This window comes from Heterodontus francisci, chromosome 2, assembly GCF_036365525.1.
Source record: "Heterodontus francisci isolate sHetFra1 chromosome 2, sHetFra1.hap1, whole genome shotgun sequence".
Lineage (NCBI taxonomy): Eukaryota > Metazoa > Chordata > Chondrichthyes > Heterodontiformes > Heterodontidae > Heterodontus > Heterodontus francisci.
In genome coordinates, this window is record NC_090372.1 from 51873632 (window position 1) to 51894187 (window position 20556).

At 45.2% G+C, this 20556-nt stretch overlaps 1 protein-coding gene across 3 annotated transcripts in view; it reads right to left on the bottom strand.

Moving 5' to 3' along the window:
- Positions 1 to 5285: 5285 nt before the first annotated feature.
- tbc1d7 (TBC1 domain family, member 7) overlaps positions 5286 to 20556 on the bottom strand; it is a 77284-nt gene continuing 62013 nt past the window's right edge. For all 3 annotated transcript variants that reach the window (XM_068050339.1, XM_068050349.1, XM_068050330.1), the window contains exons 8-9: positions 12804 to 12933; positions 5286 to 5438 (exon numbers count right to left, since the gene is read on the bottom strand). In XM_068050339.1, coding sequence (XP_067906440.1) covers positions 5352 to 5438; positions 12804 to 12933 — 217 coding nt within the window. In that variant the 3' untranslated portion in view covers positions 5286 to 5351. The remainder of the gene's footprint in view (positions 5439 to 12803; positions 12934 to 20556) is intronic.

Consider the following 20556-nt stretch of genomic DNA (forward strand, 5'->3'; position numbering starts at 1 on the left):
TCCGAGAAATACGTTCCTCAGACTGCTGCTCTCGCTGCATCCTGAGATCCACACTCAGTGCCATGCGCTGCCACATGTACACACTAGACCTTTCTCTCCAGAAGCACGCCTCGCCTATCTACTCCGCAGTTTCATTTCATCCCTCGTCTTATCTGGCGCATTAACAAAAAAACTTTTCTTCCTTTCAGGTGCTAAGGAATGCAAGCTCCAGCAGCTAATGGGGTCTAATGCCCCTCCCGATCCTTCTTCCCCTTCACTTCCCTCCGACCCCATCCCTTCTGATCTGACCCCTTGCCGTGTATTCACTATACCCTCCGACCTCATCTCCTCCGGGGATCTTCCCTCTACAGCTTCCAACCTCACAGTCCCGCAACCCCAGTCAGCCCCCTTCTACCTCCTTCTTAAAATCCACAAACAGGACTGTTCCGGCAGACCCATTGTTTCAGCCTGTTCCTGCCCCACTGAACTTATTTCTTCCTATCTTGATTCTATCTTTTCTCCCCGGTCCAGTCTCTTCCCACCTACATCCGTGACTCTTCAGCCACCCTACGTCATTTTGACAATTTCCAGTTTCCTGGCCCTAACCGCCTCCTCTTCAGTATGGATGTCCAATCTCTCAACACCTCCAGTCCCCATAGGACTTGAACAGAGGCCCAAACAGTCCCCATCCACCACCATCCTCCTCCACCTGGCTGAACTTGTTCTCACATTGAGCAACTTCTCCTTCAACTCCACTCACTTCCTTCAAGTAAAAGGTGTTGCTATGCGTACCCGCATGGGCCCTAGTTATGCCTATCTTTTTGTGGGATATGTCGAACATTCCTTGTTCCAGTCCTACTCAGGCCCCCTCCCACAACTCTTTTTCCAGTACATTGATGACTGTATCGGTGCTGTTTCCTGCTCCTGCCCCGAATTGGAAAACTATCAACTTTGCTTCCAATTTCCACCCTTCTCTCACCTTTACACGGTCCATCTCTGACACTTCCCTTCCCTTCTTCGACTTCTCTGTCTCCATCTCTGGGGATAGGCTGTTCCACTAATATTCATTATAAGCCCACCGACTCCCAAGCTACCTCGACTACACTTCTTCACACCCTGCCTCCTGTAAAGACTCCATTCCATTCTCCCAGTTTCTCCATCTCCGACGCATCTGCTCTGATGATGCTACCTTCCACAACAGAGCCTTTGATAGGTCTTCCTTTTTCCTCAACAGACAATTTAAATCCCCCACCCCTACTGCAGTTGACAGGGCCTTCAAAAGTGTCCAGTCCATTTCTCGTACCTCTGCCCTCACGCCTTCCCCTCCCTCCTGGAACCGCGACAGGGCTCCCTCTGTCCTCACTTTCCACCCCACCAGCTTCCGCAACCAGAGGATCATCCTCCACCATTTCTGCCATCTCCAGCGTGATGCCACCACCAAACGCATTTTTCCCTCCCCTGTCAGCATTCCGAAGGGATCGTTCCCTCCGCGACACCCTGGTCCAGTCCTCCATTAACCCCGACACCTCGTCACCTTCCCATGCAATTGCAGGAGGTGTAATATCTGCCCCTTTTACTTCCTCTCTCCTCACTATCCATGGCCCCAAACACTCTTTTCAGATGAAGCAGTGATTTACTTGGACTTCGTTCAATTTAGTATACTGTATTTGCTGCTCACAATGCAGTCTCCTCTACATTGAGGAAACCAAATGCAGATTGGGTGACCACTTTGCTGAACACCTCTGCTCAGTCCGAAAGCATGACCCCGAGCTTCCAGTTGCAGCCCATTTCAACATGCCCCCACACCACCACCCCCTTTGGCCTGCTCCAGTTTTCCAACGAACATCAACGCAAGCTCGAGGAGCAGGACCTGATCTTTTGATTAGGGACTCTACGGCCTTGCAGACTGAACATTGAGTTCAATAACTTCAGAGCATGACTGGCCTTTTTTTATATTTTATTTTACTTTTAAGAATGTGCCTGCTTTTCATGCAGTCAGAGCTGCTCGTTATTCTGCTATTAACAGTCTCTCTGGACTAATGCTTTATCTTTCACCACAAGCATTAACACACACTTTGCCTTGTCCCAGGACAGCTTTGTTATTTAATCTCGCCTGCCCTATCAAACACCTTCCCCTTTGTTCTCTCCCCCACCCCCTCCCCTTTACTTGCTTAAAACCTAATTCTTTTCTAACCTTTGCGAGTTCTGATGAAAGGTCACATACCTGAAATGTTAATTTTGCTTCTCTCTCCACAGATGCTGCCAAACCTGCTGAGTATTTCCAGCACTTTTTGTTTTTACTCTGGATTACTAGTCCAGTAACATAAACACTGTGCTCCTAAACAGTTTGTACATTGGCTCAGATAAAATTGAACACTTGAAGTTTCCATTGCATCTTTCAATAGATGATTAGCTGCTAAGTGCAGCTGTACACGTGGTTCTGACATTATGGCTGTTGATAAAGTTGTTATTGAAATGTTTGAGTTGAAATTGAACAATCTGGTCTCAGTCAACACTGAAAATGCATCTGGCATGATTGGTTGGAACTCTGGCGTCGTTACATAAATCTCTGCTCTCACTCACTCTCCTATTCTACCCTGTCCTATTCTTTCATAATTTAACCACTTCAATTATATTACCACATAATCTGTGTTGTTCTAATTGAAAAGGTACAATTGCTCCAAGTTTCTCTGCATGTTTGTATTTCCTCATACATTGTATTGTATTGTACCATCTCCCAAAGGCTCAATATCCACCCTATAGTGCAGAGCCCAACACTGCACAGTACCCCGACTGAGGTCTTAAGATTTTATGTGTGTGTATCATTTCCTCTTAGGTTATAAATTCCATACCTCTTGATAAAACCTAGAATTTAATTAACTTTTGTTAATGACCTTATCAATCTTAAGTCAATTGCTTTTAGGCCAATCCTCAGATTAATCTATGACTCTAATTAGTGGTCAGAATTTTTTTTGTATAGATCTTCTGTTGCTAAGGAAGTGATTCTGTACACGGTATTTTCTTTTTTTAAAAAAACTTATGTCACCAAGATTTGCAACTGCAAAAGTGTGGCAGACAAATCAAAAAATGTTAATAGGATATATATTAAGTGTTTAAGTAATAAATCAGTTGAAAAATGGCTTGCAGGTACAAACTAAGAAAGGAATCATAAGATCATAAGAAATAGGAGCAGGAGTAGGCCATTCGGCCCCTACTCCACCATTCAATAAGATCAGGACTGATCTGATTGTGGCCTTAACTCCACTTTCCTACCAGTCCCCCATCACCCTCGACTCCCCAGTAGATCAAAAATCTGTTCAACTCAGCCTTGACTATACTCAATGACCCAGCCTCCAATGCTCTCTGGGGAAGATAATTCCAAAGATTAACCACCCTCAAAGAAGAACTTCCTCCTCATCCTCATCTTAAATGGGAGAACCCTTATTTTTAAACTGTGCTCCCTGATTCTAGATTCCCCCATGAGGGAAGCATCCTCTCAGCATTTAAACTAACTCACTCACTGGTCTTACTGCTAATTCTATTTTCCCAATATTTCTTTCCATTTTTATCACAAATTCATCAGAGAATCCTCTTTTCAACAGGTTTCACTTTCCAGATGCAAATATAATAACCAGGTAACTTTAAGGAGGAAATGTTCAAATATCCTACTCAGCTGTTATGCTGCTTTGCCACTTATAATCAATCCTTTTATAATACCTATGATCTTAAAATGACTGTGAATTACACAAGTTGTCCATCCACCCAGCTCTCCCTATAAATGGTATCAGTTTGTATAGTCACAGTATTATAGCTTGTATTGTCAATACTACGTAATGGTGAACCAGACAGTAAATGGGTCAAATATTGTGGCACAATTCCCTGTCACAAAGGTAATCTAACCAGAAGCTTCAGACGTGTGAAGAGAATGGATTTTGAATTCAAATCTCCTGTTGGGGGTCCAGCACTTAAAGCTGACCAACTAAACTTGCCCAAATTTGTAACTCCGCCCCTCCACCAGTGTTCATCTTTGACTACACTTCAAATAGAACCAGGCAATTGAAAATATACATGTTTTCCAGAAGTTTCCATTGCCAGAGTTACTTGCTTCACTATAAAAAAAACTTGCATTTACATAGCACCTTTTATGAGATCAGGACGTCTCAAAGCACTTTATAGCCAATTAAAGCGTGATCACTGGTGTCATGTAAGAAATGTGACACCTAATTTGCATATGCAAGCTCCCACAAACAGCAATGAGATAATGACCAGATAATCTGATGTTGGTTGAGGAACGAATATTGATCAGGATACAGGGAGACCGCCCCTGTTCTTCCTCGAAATCGTGCCATGGGATCTTTTACATCTACCTAGCTATTCAATACTACACTGGAGGATCAGCCAAGGTTATGTGCTCAAGTCTCTGGAGTGGAACCAAACCCACAATCCTATCTGAATAGTGAAATGCAATAAGTCATCGATCTGAAGTGTCAAGCTGAATTTTATGGTGGGTATCAGGACCCCGACGTTGGGCCCATCTGAGGGTCCACAGCCTGCCCCACATCATTAGTGGCCCACTGGTGCAACTTCCTCACTGTCCTATTAAGTATGGCAGGCGGGTTCCTCAGGCTGGAGGCCCAGAGGACCTGCAGCACAGGCAGGCCAGCAGCAATTTTGCAATCGCGAGGGCACCTCAAAATGGAGGCACTCTCGGTTGCCTGCAAAGAAGTCAGCAAATAAAGAGGACTGAAAGCAGTAGGGCCATCAGTGTGGAGGGGAAACCCCTCCACAGGAGCAATTTCAGATGCGTTTGAAGTCTTTCATCCCCACAGCCCCTTCATTGGGACATGGAGCCTCCAGCTTGGATGGGGCCTGGCCTGCTGCCTGGAGGCCACCTCCAGAGCTGCTGGGCTCCGCACTTGATGGGGGCCCATTCCAACAGTGGAAACCACCAGTGCAGTTACAAAGTGGCCCCTAATTGGGATCTTAATTGCCCTCGTTGGCTGCCTGCTTCCATGGAGTGGGCAGCCAACCCTGTTCCCAACCCGCTCCGGGAAATTGCCCCGGAGGCAGGAATGTATCAGAGAGTAGTCCCGATACAGCTCCCTGCTATCTCCCCCCCACCCCCCCGCCTTCAACCCCACCTCCTCAGGGCTGGGAAAATTCGGCCCGTTAACTCCTTGACACTCTTCACAGATGCTGCTAAATCTGTCGAGTCTTTCCAGAATTTTCTCTTTCGGTTTCAAAGGATTTTACTTTTGCTATAGAATTTCCAGTTCACTTAAAACCCATTACTCAAATGTTGTGCAAAATTATTTTAATAAATTATTAAATAGAAGACAGTTATCATTACATCAATTTCACTCAATTTCTAATTACACAGAGTGCAGAGGGGTTCCAACATACTTGTGCCATAAGTCAATGGCCTTGCTGATGATGGCATCTGTATTCTCCTGTGGAATCTAAATGAACACACAATTAGTGCACTGTCACAATGGGGCAAAGAAAGTAATATTATAGTATCATATTCATTTCCAATCATTTCTTCAATGTTACAATAGAACACTGTCTTTAAAGATCTAAAAAAATGTTTTTTTTTCAATTCAGCCACAGGATCTGAGCATCACTGACAAGGCCAGCATTTATTGCCCGTCCCTAATTGCCCTTGAGAAGGCGGTGGTGAGCTCCCTTCTTGAACCGTTGCCGTCCATGTGGTGTAGGTACACCCACAGCGCTGTTAGGGAGAGCTTTCCAGAATTTTGACCTAGTGACAGTAAGGGAACAGCACTATATTTGCAAGTCAGGATGGTGTGTGACTTGGAGGGAAACTTGTAGGTCCTCCTAGGTGGTAGAGGTCACAGGTTTGGAAGGTGCTGCCAAAGGAGCCTTGGCAAGTTGATGCTATGCATTCTGTAGGTGGTACACAATGCTGCCACTGTGCACCGGTGATGGAAGGTTTGAATGTTTAAGGTGGGGGATGGGGTACCGATCAAGCAAGTTGCTTCATCCTGGATGGTGTTGAGCTTCTTGACTGTTGTTGTAGCTGGACTCATCCAGGCAAGTGGAGGGTATTCCACTACACTCTATTTTCAAAAGGCTTTTGGATAGGTATATGGATAAAGGAGAATGATGGGGTATAGATTAAATTGTCCTTGACAGAGGACAAAGGATCGGCACAACATTGTGGGCCGAAGGGCCTGTTCTGTGCTGTATGTTCTATGTATGTTCTATGTTCTATGTACTCCTGGCTTATACCCTTGTAGATGGTGGACTGGGTTTGGGGAGTCAAGAGGCGAGTTACTCACTGCAGAATTCCAAGCCTCTGACCTGCTCTTGTAGCCACAATATTGATATGGCTGGTGCAGTTAAGTTTCTGACCAATGGCAATCCCAGGATGCCGATGGTTGGGGATTCAGCAATGGTAATGCCGTTGAACATCACGGGGAGATGGTTAGATTGTCTCTTAGAGTCAGAGTCGTACAGCACAGAAACAGGACCTTCGGCTCACCGCGTCCATGCCGATAATAATGCCTATCTATACTAATCTCACCTGCCTGCATTAATTCCATACCCCTCTATGTCTTGCTCATTCAAGTACCTGTCCAGATGCCTCTTAAATGTTGCTACTATTCCTGCCTCCACCACCTCCTCAGGCAGCTCATTCCAGATACCCACTATTCTTTGTGTGAAAAATTTACCCCTCTGATCCCCTTTAAACCTCCTCCCTCTCACCTTAAATCTATGCCCTCTAGTTTTAGTCCTACCATGGGAAACAGACTCTGGCTATCGACCCTATCTATGCCTCTCATAATTTTATATACCTCTATCATGTCCCCTCTCAACCTCCTTCGCTCCAGGGAAAACAGACCCAGCCTATCCAATCTCTCTTTATAACAACTGCCTGACACTTGTGTGGCACGAATGTTACTTGCCACTTATCAACCAAGCCTGAATGTTGTCCAGGACTCTCTGCATGCAGGCACGAACTGTTTCAGTATCTGAGGAGTTATGAATGATACAACAGAACAATCATCAGCGAACATCCCCATCTCTGACATTATGATACAGGGAAGGCTATTGATGAAGCAGTTGAAGATGGTTGAGCCTCGGACACAGCCCTGAAGAACTGTAGCAATATCCTATGGTTGAGATGATTGGCCCCCAACAACCATAGACATCTTCCTTTGTGTTAGGTATGACTCCAGCCAGTGGCAAGTTTTACCCCCACGATTCCCACTGACTTTACTTTTGCCAGGCCTCCTTGATGCCATACTTGGTTAAATGCTGCCTTGATGTCAAGGGCAGTCACCTTGACCTCGCCTCTGGAACTCAGCTCCTTTGTCCATGATTGGACCAATGCTGTAATAAGGTCTGCAGCCGAGTGGCCCTGGCGGGACCCAAACTAAACATCAGCGAGCAGCTTATTGCTGAGGATATGCCACTTGATAGTACTGTGAACAACACCTTTCATCACTGTGCCGATGATCCAGAATAGAGTAACGGGGTGGTAATTGGCTGGATTGGATTTGTCCTGCTTGTTATGGACAGGACATAACTGGGCAACATTCCACATTGTCGGGGTGCCAGTGTTAAGCTGCACTGGAACACCTTGGCTAGGGGAGTGGTTGGCTAGTTCAGTCTTGCTATTATGTTGAAATTGTGCATTTCCATATGAAAATTATTTGTTTTATTAATAAATTAAGAGCAAGGATCAGTCTGCCTGTATAGTCCTCATTTTAACAGGAACCATTTACAGAAACAGCAAGGCAGTCTGCAACATTCAGGATTAAGTGAATTATGTCAGATCTTACTGGAATCCTAACCGACTGACACTAATAATGCAGTCTGTGATCGTTCAAATCTTGTTCAGCTTAACTTTAAAAAAAAATAATGTATCTGCATTTTTATCTCTCAATATTGCTGTACAATGCAGCTTTCTAGGCTGAGAAGACAGGTGAAGACCTCTCAATGGATCAGCTGTTCGCCTATGTGCAATAGCGACCTGATAGGTCCAGACCCAACCTCCACTTGACACGCAGCACAAGACACAGTACAGAGGTTTGATCAGGGAAATGGAAATAATCCACACTGTTTGGCAAAACTATTTTGTTAAATCTGTATTATTCAGGTGATAAGTTAGTATTCATTACAGTCTATTTACAATAACAGACAAACTGTTCCCACCGTTCCAATTTTTATTCAGTGAAAGACAGGAGGAAATTATTGTTGAGCAGTATGTGCAGCTGAACTACCGAAGGCAACACTTGCAGACATCTCACAAGACATATGGGTGGTTCCTGACATGCTCATTTTTGGATAGAATCTCATTCTCTATTGTGGGGGTATGTCTTCCACTTGGTTATGTCCTACATGACGATCTAGTGTGTATAGTGACTCTGATGTGTGTATAGTGATTCATCCTTCAACTTCTAACTAAGATTAAAAATAGAAGACATATGTAAAAAGAAACTGATTAAATAGAAGCAAATGACGGAAGACCAAGTCCCTCTTGTTCCCCTCCCCCTCAAAAAAGATAAGTGAAGCAAGACTGGATAAGGGAGCCACAAGACTATAATTTACCCTGCATTTATAATAAATCAATCTGAACACTAAAAGTAAAGAATCTTATAGTCGAAAGAACTCAGTATCCGAAAGAAAAACATACCTGAGATTATCAAATGGAAAGTAGGACTAAAAATTGGAATAAATGCTGATCAAAGAGACTGGATTCAAACAGACAATTATTTGAAAACCAGTGTCCAGTAGGAAGCTGAGAGTAAAGATCACAAAAGGACTTGCATTTTAAAGGAATGGATTTATATAGCACCTTTCACAATTTCAGGACATCCCAGAGCACATTCTAGATGTATGCTTTTATCTACACTAATATATAAAAATAATATAAATTGTTTAATGCAACTATATAGTGACCAGAAATGGGTAAATATTTACTTGAACCAAAGAATGCAGTCTCATTTCTGCATGAAATTGAAACACAATGGACTTAATTTTTCCCTCCTGCCCCGGGTCACGATGTCAGGCCCAGAACAGGAAGGCCTTTGCACACGGGTGGGGGGGCAGCTGGATGAATCAATTAACTGCCGGCAGGTGCGAGAGCTGGCATCCCCAGCTACGTGTGCAGCGTCAGGTCACGCCAAGGGAAGTGCTGGTGCTGTCTTTAAAAGACTGCCAGCACTTCCTGAAAAGATGAACTAACAACTGGAGAAGCAACCAAGATGTTCCAGCCACAGCAGAAGCACTAAGGATGGTTGAATGGCATCCCAGGGGGGCCCCATGGTTCAGTGATGCCTCCCTGCATGATCTCCTCCAAGTTGTGCAGGCACGGTGCGGGGGGGCGGGTAGATCTTCTGTCCCCAGGACATGAGGAGGAGACTGGCCTCCCAAACCAAGCAAGCCTGGCTGGAGATTGCAGAGCTGGTTAACAGCTGTGAGGGCACCCCCCCACCCTGCCCCCCCCGCACCGTAGCCGGTTTCAGTGACAGAAGAGGATAAACAACCTTGTGCACCCCGCCAAGTTGAATGCAGAATACCGTGCAAAACCTTCAGCCTTACAAGTGTTAAGGGGTTTAAGTGAGATTGCCAATAGGAGTTTTCCAACTCGGCACTGTCAATGCAGCAGCATTGGCTGCCAGAAGCATGGCAGTCGTGCTGTGAGGACCCCAGTCAGACACAGCTGACAATTGTGTTCTGGCTGCTGAATGGCAGCATACAGGGGGGATGCTGATGCCACCATCACGTCTAGGCACACTGCCACCTGCTCATGCATTGTGCAAGTCTACACCGGGTGTCTAACTATGCGTTTCTCTGTGCTTGCAGGAGAAAACCGCACATAACTCCAGAGTAAGGGCACAGACAGGTGAGTGCGTCCCCTTTCTGCAGAACCTGACACTGAGGGAAAAGGCCTTGGAGATTAGAGGGACACAGGTGGGCCCTTCCATCGCAGATGGGGAGACTGGAATCAGGAGAGTGATGAGATGGCTGGAGATCGCCTCTGAATTAGGGGAGGAATGGTGCTCCTCTGTCGACCACTGGCGGCACCAAGCACCACAAAAGTGCAGTGACAAGGGCGCATTTGCATTCCTGTAACCCACTAATTACCCTTCTTTCTCATGCAGGGTCAAAGTCAAGAACAGCCACCAGCAGTGACTGGGGAACAGCTGTCCACCTCTGGGGATGAGGAGGTGACGTCAGAGGGTGCACTGTCACACCATTCCCCTGCATCCTCCACCAGAGCAGATACTCTCACCTACGTGGGTGTGCTTAGATGTTGGGTCACAACTTGGTGAGCACAGCACACACATTCCAAAGCAGCTGACGGAGGCTGCGACAGCCCAAGACACAACACTCGGGAGACTGTGGGAAGCTAGGGCGATGCTGAGCCTCAGGTGGAGGCCCTTAGTATGCCAGGGCCCTCCAGGCCTCAGGCATCAGAAGTCAGCCACCAAGGTCATCGAAGACAAAGGGGCAGCAGGATCAGCAGCCTGCCTCCAACGAAGCTGACAGCACAGGGGGAGTATCTCGTAGAAGCACCCATAAAAGATATTCCCAGAGCACCTAGCTGCACTTGGGGTTCACGGTGAATATTTTGTACTGTAAAGGGGACATTCAATTTGGAATGACCCCAAATAAAATTGGAATATGGCAATGCAAATGCCAGTCTCTACTTATTACAAGCTCTCTGGCCTTCAAGAGCACCTTGGCTCCCTCAAAGGGAATGCTGGAAAGGATTACAATGTATGAGATCGATGCCATCCCCATGCCACGCGTCATGCCTTGCTGTGTGCAGGCACATTTTGAGTCCAAGGAAGCAGTAGGCATCAGGGCTGCAGAAACCTAGCACTTTTTTGGATTACTCAGATCATACAAGCAGTCTCAACTGAAACATCTCTGTATAAGTGCCTCCCTAGCCTCTCTTCTTGTTAGTGGTCATTGAGGTGTCTCTTAATCTGGCATCTGCTCATCATCTTTCTCGAGCTCTTCGTCGGAGAAGGCAGCGCGCTCATGGTCCTCCTCACAGGCCAAAACCTCCGAACTCTGAGCACAGCACACTACGACAATATGGGAGACCCTGTCAGAGATGCAAGAAGGGCTCTACCAGATCTATTCAGTCACCTGAACCACACCTTCAGAAGTCGGATGGCTTGCTCAATGGTTGACCTAGTTGACCTGTGGCACATATTGTACTTCTCCCGTGCTTCAGTGCTTGGCCTCCTTACATGGCCTCATTAGCCATGTCTTCAGTGGGTAGCCCTCGTCACCTTGTAGCCATCCTTGAAGGGGTGTGGGAGGTTAGAAGAGGTGTGGAACCTGGGGCTGGCAAAGAACGAAGGCATCATGACTGCTTCTCAGAAACCGAGCACACACTTGAAGGATCCTTCTGCAGTGGTCACAGACCAGTTGGACATTGATGGAGCAGAAGCCCTTCCTGTTCATGAAGGCTGCTGGCTGTTTTGTGGGAGCTTTGATGCCACGTGTGCAGCCAATGACAGCCAGCAATGGCCCTAAATCCTACAAACGTCTCAGCCAGACTGTCCAGATCAGTGTCGAAAACAACAAACTCGCTGGCCCTCCTGAACATGGCACTGGTGGCCATCTTGATGACTGGTGAACTGGTGTCTGGGAAACTCCACACATCTTCAGAGGATGCTTGGAAAGATCCTGAGGCACAGAAATTCAATGCTAGTGATCTTCAGCATCACTGGAATGGCAATCACCATTTCCCATGGGCCTGACCTCGCCTCCATGGCACACAGCTCTCTGATGGTCTCCCTGGAGAGGCGGAGTGTCAGCGACACTGCTGCTCCGACATCTACAGGTAATTGAGCTGGTGGGGTAAACCCTCTCAGGTGGGTAGGACCTTCTGTGGACAGGAGGCCGCTGGCATGCCCTTCGGTGTCCCCCTCCTGAGGGCGAGCCTCTTGGCGGCCCCACAGGTTGCTGCTGCTTCACTCTCTGTGGCTTCTGCTGCTTCCCACTCTGATGCTCCTTCTCACTGGAGGTCCCAAAGCCTAACTGGATGAGTCCCATGGCAGGTCTCTGCACAGAGTTTCAAGGCCTCCTTCCCCCAGACACTCCACGCTACCCCACCCCCACATTGTGCCAGCCAACCCCTAATGCCCAAACTTATTTCTGACCTGCTCCCAGGTGTCAATGGCACTGTCCACCCTTTCCTTGGTACAAGGCTCTCACTACCGATGGCTGCCGTCTGCAGCCAGCCTTTCCCATCCGCCCCCTCACCGTCTCCATATAATGTGCGAGGCTCTGAAACTCCATGATTCCCGTGCACCCCTTACAAAATTCCATTTGCCCCATAAAATTTTAGACAACTGCCTGATTAACAGGCTTGCCACCATGTCAGAGCGGCTGTTCCTCCCGCCATGCTGGTTGCCTTTTGGAAAATCCAGAACGGACATCAAGGCATCGGACTTCCATTCCAACACCTTGTCATTATTTTACCAGACATCCCGCCTCCCACTCGCTTGGAAAATTCAACCTAATGAATTAAGGTATGATCTGTGCAGCTTATGATAATTTTAGAAAACCAAGTGCTCAACAATCAGTTTCAGTAATTGATATTGAAATCCAGTTTGATATTCAATATTGTGCAATCTCAACCATCAACAAAGATGCACGCTAGTGTACAACAACTCACTACTGTGAAAATCACTTTGCAAGACCGAAACTCAAGATGAGTTATTGTGCCTTATTATTCAACTTTTCATGACCAGGAGGCAGCTTTTTTGGGAAATGTTACCAACACGATATAATGTAGCATTATGATGAGTTGAAGGTCCAGCGATACTTACATTTTGCAGGAACTGTGCAATATTCTCTGCTTTATTCATCGCCATTAGTTTCATCTTAAAAGTTAATAAAATCTCCATGGCTACAAAGACCAGAATTTTACAGGATCCACTTATGATTTTGTCCCAAACCCTGAAAATCAAAAATTATCATGATGAAAAAAGTGCTTTCAGAAATAAAATAAACCTAATGAATGCTTGCATTTATTATAGAGTCATAGAGTTATACAGCACAGAAACAGGCCCTTTGGCCCATTGTGTCTGTGTTGACCATCAAGCACCTAACTATTCTAATCCCATTTTCCAGCACTTGGCCCGTAGCCTTGTATGCTGTGGCGTTTCAAGTGCTCATCTAAATATTCTTAAATGGTGTGAGAATTCCTGCCTCAACCACCTCTTCGGGCAGTGCGTTCCAGATTCCAACCACCCTCTGGGTGAAAATAATTTCCTCAAATCCCCTCCAAACCTCCTGCCCCTTACCTTAAATCTATGCCCCCTGATTACTGACCCCTCCGCTAAAGAAAGTTTCTTCCTTTCTAATCAATCAATGCGCCTCATAATTTTGTGCGCCTCAATCATGTCCCCCCTCAGTCTTCTCTGCTCCAAGGAAAACAACCCAAGCCTATCCGGTCTCACTTCATAGCTGAAATGCTCCAGCCCAAGCAACATCCTGGTGAATCTCCTCTGCACCCTCTCCAGTGCAATCACATCCTTCCTATTGTGTGGTGCCCAGAACTGTACACAGTATTCCACCTGTGGCCTAACTAGCATTTTATACAGCTCCATCATAACCTCCCTACTCTTGTATTCTACGCCTCGGCTAATAAAGGCAAGAATCCCATATGCCTTCCTAACCACCTTTCTACCTGTGCTGCTGCCTTCAGTGATCTATGGATAAGTACACCAAGGTCCCTCTGACCTTCTGTACTTCCTCGGGTCCTACCATCCATTGTCTATTCCCTTGCCTTGTTAGTCCTCCCAAAATGCATTACCTCACGTTTCTCAGGATTAAATTCCATTTGCCACTGCTCTGCCCATTTTACCAGCCCGTCTATATCGTCCTGTAATCTAAGGCTTTCCTCCTTATTATTTACACCACCAATTCTCGTGTCATCGGCAAACTTACTCCTATATTCACGTCAAAATCATTAATGTACACTACAAACAGCAAGGGTCTCAGCACCGATCCCTGTGGTACACCACTGGTCACAGGCTTCCAATCGCAAAAACAACCCTCGACCATCACCTTCTGCCTCCTTCCACTAAGCCAATTTTGGATCCAATTTGCCAAATTGCCCTGGATCCCATGGGCCCTTACCTTCTTAACCAATCTCCCATGCGGGACCTTATCAAAAGCCTTAGAGAAGTCCATGTAGACTACATCAACTGCTTTACCCTCATCTACACATCTAGTCACTGTCTTGAAAAATTCAATCAAGTTAGTTAGACACGATCTCCCCCTCACAAAATCACGCTGACTATCCCTGATTAATCCCTGCCTCCCCAAGTGGAGATTAATTCTGTCCCTCAGAATTTTTTCCAATAGCTTCCCAACCACTGATGCTAGACTCCCCGGCCTATAATTATCTGGTGTATCAGAACGAAATGCCTCAAAACATTCAAAGAATGGATTACCTTTGAAGTGTGATCATTATTTAAGATAACATTGTAGATAATGAATCACAAATAGCAATTAACCTGTCAATTATTTTTGGTAGCATTGGTTGTGGCAGAATTCCAGCCAGGATACTACTTTTATGCTCATCTTCAAGTACTGTGATTGAATCGATGATGTACACTCTGAAGCAGCAGAACAGGTAGTTTAGCATCTGATGCAATGGATGGTACTTCTAACATTGGCCCAGAATTTTCTGGAACAGGGCATTTTATGGCATGTCATTAGTTAGACTTGTTCATGCATCCTTCAGCTAAAAACATGTTCTGCCCTGTAAATTGTGAGTTGATAATGGCACAGTAAGGACAAAAGGGTATCTGGGACCTTGGTGAACAATAGGACAAACATGCAACTCCTTAACCGATGAGATTAAAGGATTGAGAAATAAGGAGGAAGGACTGAGAAGGAGGATGATTTCGAGCAGGTAAATTCAACGTCAAATCAGATGCAGAAAGAGAGGGGGGAAAAAAAGATTGAATAAACAGCAAGAGAGGAGACAGATCAGAAAAGAAAGATTTTTTCTTTTAAATACTAAAATTTGATATTTTAAAATCCCCAACAACAATTCACTACCTGAAGGAATGAGGCTCCACACTTTTAATTTTTCACTTTCTGGACAAGAAAGGGCGATTGACAGTTATCACACAATTACAAAGGGTGCTTACACTATTACTTAACTTCCTACAGCATGTCTAATGGTAAATTAATGTGCAAATGCAGTAACCTCATGAAAAATCACATGGAGGTTAAAGATGAGATGTCATTTTCATGAAACTAACACCAGAGTGACACAAATCGTCCAGCAACTTGTACTAATTCGCAATTCATGAGGTACTTCTTCCTCTCCAAATTAAAATCAGCATGCATCATTTAGATTATGTGTGTTCAGCAAGTTCCAGGCCATTACTACAATGCAATATTATCCTAGATTATACAAGTAAGCCAGGTATGGTGCTTTAGGAGTTACACAATATCCTGACCACTTTTTCTTCATCATCTATACCTCTTAGCTTTTGTTCCGTTGGTCCTATATCCAAAAGTTGTACAAGATTAAAAAACTGGATATTTTAGATTAACATTGACTTTGTTGACAAATGCACCAGTTCCTCTTTTGGAAGTCTGTACCACTGCTTTTGAAAATAACTATGATTTGCCACAGACCTTTTCATTCTCCTCCTAGGTTCTCTCTAAACTACAACTTTATTATAGCAGCATTACACAGAAATAAGCTAAGCAGGATATAGCACACAAATCATACTCTGATAATGCATTAAAAACATTGGCTCCGTTGGTAAAGGCATTGTTTGATAGGCATATAGACCACAAATCCCAGGATCGATTCTTGGACAGATTTAAACTGGGGCAGCTGTAGGGGTGCCATAATTGGCCACAGCTTCCCTAGACCAGGGAGGGGAAAGAAATCAGTACATATTCCTTCATCTACTCACTATTCAGTGCCCCTTGCTGAAAAGTTCATGCATGCAGAGGCCAAGTGAAAATAGGTCATTGGCCATGGTACCATCCCCACCATGATTCAATTGACATATTGTCTAAATTCTGGCACTTGGGTAAGGTACAGGAGAGAGACATACCTCAGCTAGAATTATTTGTTTCTGGAAGAGAGAGAGGAAAAGGCAGTAACAAAAAAAAAACTCTCAGAAGAAAGTTATATATATGGGAACAGATCACTTGTCTATTCTGTTGATTAGTAAACTAATACACAATAGTCTCAGTTTTAACTAATCAATCAATGTGGGATACCATCTCCTTCCATTTTCTAAGGCAGAGGCTCCAAAACACTGACATCATTTCATGCTCAGTGAAGTTGAAACAAACACTTTTTTAAATTAAAAAAAATTCTTAAGTGACATTAGGTTGGTTGGGAAGGATAATATTTGTGCAAGAAGGTTTTATGGTAAGTTATATTTGCCCTTTCTTTGAACCTACCTCAGTGCCAAAGAGGAAATTTACACTTTTTTATGATTCACATTTTCAAAGATGAAAGTTCATCCCACTGTTCAGGCCTTCCACAAATAACTTGGCCCTGACTAAGGCACCACTGAATACACTAGCTGGGTAGTAAACGGTGATTCTTCCCCAAAGCAGCTTAATGGGAAGAAAACCAATACTTTTATATGCAATCTTTACTATAAATATCTCGCAGTAAAATATCTGGAGGTTATAGGGATAGGTAAAGCTTGAAATTATGGGCGGCACAGTGGCGCAGTGGTTAGCACCACAGCCTCACAGCTCCAGCGACCCGGGTTCAGTTCTGGGTACTGCCTGTGCGGAGTTTGCAAGTTCTCCCTGTGTCTGCGTGGGTTTTCGCCGGGTGCTCCGGTTTCCTCCCACAGCCAAAGACTTGCAGGTTGATAGGTAAATTGGCCATTGTAAATTGCCCCTAGTGTAGGTAGGTGGTAGGAGAATGGTGGGGATGTGGTAGAGAATATGGGATTAATGTAGGATTAGTATAAATGGGTGGTTGTTGGTTGGCACAGACTCGGTGGGCCGAAGGGCCTGTTTCAGTGCTGTATCTCTAAAAATAAAAAATTAGAAGAAATGATCAAATATTTCACAGGAGATGGTGCTCGATGTGCTGCAGAGATATTATCTGTGGTGGGCAGTAGGATGTGATTGACTACTGCAAATGGATTTTGTGCAGTTGTGCTCCATTTCTTTTGGGAATTGGGGAGTATTGATGGAGAATCTTTATTCAGAGTCAAAAATGTTAGTATGTACAAAGTTCAGGGAAGGCGTGCGCTTTGGGAGTGATAGCATTTTCTATTTCCATGTTCTTACATTGGAATGTTGGCCTTACTAATGCTATCTGGGCAATCTCCTACAGGCATGTGCGCCAGCCCACAGAATCCACATTTCTACCATGAGAGTCACAGAATAATAGTGCAGAAGAGACCCTTCGGCCCATCGAGTCTGCACCGATGCATTAAAGGCACCTGACCTGTCTACCTAATCCCATTTGCCAGCACTTGGCCCATAGCCTTGAATGTTATGACGTGCCAAGTGCTCATCCAGGTACTTTTTAAAGGATGAGAGGCAACCTGCCTCTACCACCCTCCCAGGCAGGGCATTCCAGACCATCACCACTCTCTGGGTAAAAACGTTCTTCCTCAAATCCCCCTTAAACCTCCCGCCCCTCAACTTAAATTTGTGACCCCTCATAACTGACTCTTCAACTAAGGGAACAGCTGCTCCCGATCCACCCTGTCCATGCCCCTCAATCTTGTACACCTCGATCACCCCTCAGTCTTCTCTGCTCCACCGAAAACAACCCAAGCCTATCCAACCTCTCTTCAAAGCTTAAATGTTCCATCCCAGGCAACATCCTGGTGAATCGCCTCTGAATCCCTTTCAGTGCAATCACATCCTTCCTATAATGTGGCGACCAGAATTGCACACAGTACTCCAGCTGTGGCCTTACCGAAGTTCTGTACAACTCCAACATGACCTCCCTGCTTTTGTAATCTATGCCTTGATTGATAAAGGCAAGTGTCCCATATGCCTTTTTCACCACCCTATTAACCTGCCCTTCTGCCTTCAGAGATCTATGGACAAACACGCCAAGGTCCCTTTGTTCCTCGGAACTTCCCAGTGTCAGGCTATTCATTGAATACTTCCGTGTCACATTACTCCTTCCAAAGTTTATCACCTCACACTTTTCAGCGTTAGATTCCATCTGCCACTTTTCTACCCATTTGACCATCCCATCTATATCTTCCTGTAACTTAAGACACTCCACCTCACTGTTAACCACTTGGCCAATCTTTGTGTCAATCGCGAACTTACTGATCCTACCCCCCACATAGTCATCTATGTCGTTTATATAAATGACAAATAGGGGACCCAGCACAGATCCCTGTGGTACGCCACTGGACACTGACTTTCAGTCACTAAAACAGCCATCTGTCATCACTCTCTGTCTCCTACAGCTAAGCCAATTTTGAATCCACCTGATCAAGTTACCCTGTATCCTATGTGCATTTACTTTCTTGATAAGTCTCCCATGTGGGACCTTCTCAAAGGCTTTTCTGAAATCCATGTAAACTACATCAACTGCACTACCCTCATCTACACACATGCTCAAAAAATTCAATCAAATTTGACAAAGCCATGCTAACTATTCCTAATCAAATTTTGCCTCTCCAAGTGGAGATAGATTCGCTCCTTCAGAATTATCTCCAATAGTTTCCCTACTACTAACGTGAGACTCACTGGTCCCTGGCTTGTCTCTACAACCTTTCTTAAATAGTGGGACCACATTAGCTGTTCTCCAGGCCTCTGGCACCTCCCCTGTGGCCAGAGAGGAATTAAAAATTAGGGTCAGAGCCTCCCACAGCATCCTGGGACACAAATTGTCCGGACCTGGAGATTTGTCCACTTTTAAGCGTTGCAAAACCTCCAATACCTTGTCACTCCCTATGACAATTTGCTCAAGAACATCACGGTCTCTCTCTCTACATCCTCATTCTCTTGGGTGAAGACAAATGTGAAGTATTCGTTCAACACCCTACCAATGTCCTCTGGCTCCACCCACAAATTTCCCCCTTGGTCCCTAATGGGTCAAACAAAGAAAGAACAAAGAAAAGTACAGCACAGGAACAGGCCATTCGGCCCTCTAAGCCTGCGCCGATCTTGATGCCTAAACTAAAACCTTCTGCACTTCCGGCGACCTCTATTCCCATCCTTTTTATGTATTTGTCAAGATGCCTCTTAAACGTCGCTATCGTATCTGCTTCCACCACCTCCCCCGGCAGCAAGTTCCAGGCACTCACCACCCTCTGTGTAAAGAACTTGCCTCGCACATCCCCTCTAAACTTTTCCCCTCTCACCTTAAACCTACGTGCCCTAGTAACTGACTCTTCCACCCTGGGAAAAAGCTTCTGACTATCCAATCTGTCTATGCCGCTCATAACTTTGTAAACCTCTATCATGTCGCCCCTCCACCTCCGTCGTTCCAGTGAAAACAATCCGAGTTTATCCAACCTCTCCTCATAGCTAATGCCCTCCAGACCAGGCAACATCTTGGTAAACTCTTCTCTACCCTCTCCAAAGCCTCCACGTCCTTCTGGTAGCGTGGTGACCAGAATTGCACGCAATATTCTAAGTGTGGCCGAACTGAAGTTTTGTACAGCTGCAGCATGACTTGCCACTTTTTATACTCTATGCCCCGACCGATGAAGGCAAGCATGCCGTAAGCCTTCTTGACTACCTTATCCACCTGCGATGCCACTTTCAGTGACCTGTGGACATGTACGCCCAGATCTCTCTGCCTGTCAATACTCCTAAGGGTTCCGTCATTTACTGTATAAGTCCCATCTGCATTAGACCTTCCAAAATGCATTACATCACATTGGTCTGGATTAAACTCCATCTGCCATTTCTCCGCCCAAGTCTCCAACCGATCTATATCCTGCTACATCCTCTGAAAATCCTCATCACTATCCGCAACTCCACCAACCTTTGTGTCGTCCGCAAACTTACTAATCATACCAGCTACATTTTCCTCCAAATCACTTCTATATACTACAAATAGCAAAGGTCCCAGCACTGATCTCTGCGGAACACCACTAGTCACATTCCTCCATTCAGAAAAGCACCCTTCCACTGCTACCCTCTGTCTTCTATGACCGAGCCAGTTCTGTATCCATCTTGCCAGCTCACTTCTGATCCTGTGTGACTTCACCTTTTGTACCAGTCTGCCATGAGGGACCTTGTCAAAGGCTTTACTGAAGTCCATATAGATAACATCCACTGCCCTTCCTTCATCAATCATCTTCGTCACTTCCTCAAAAAACTCAATCAAGTTAGTCAGACATGACCTCCCCTTCACAAAACCATGCTGACTCTCGCTAATAAGTTTGTTTGTTTCCAAATGGGAGTAAACCCTTTCCCTGGTTATCCTCTTTCCATTGATATACATACAGAATATCTTGGGATTTTCCTGACTTTTACCAGCCACAGCTTTCTCATACCCCCTCTTTGCTCTCCTAATTGCTTTCTTAAGCTCCATCCTACACTTTCTGTACTCCACTAATGCTTCCATTGATTTGCTCTCCTTGTATT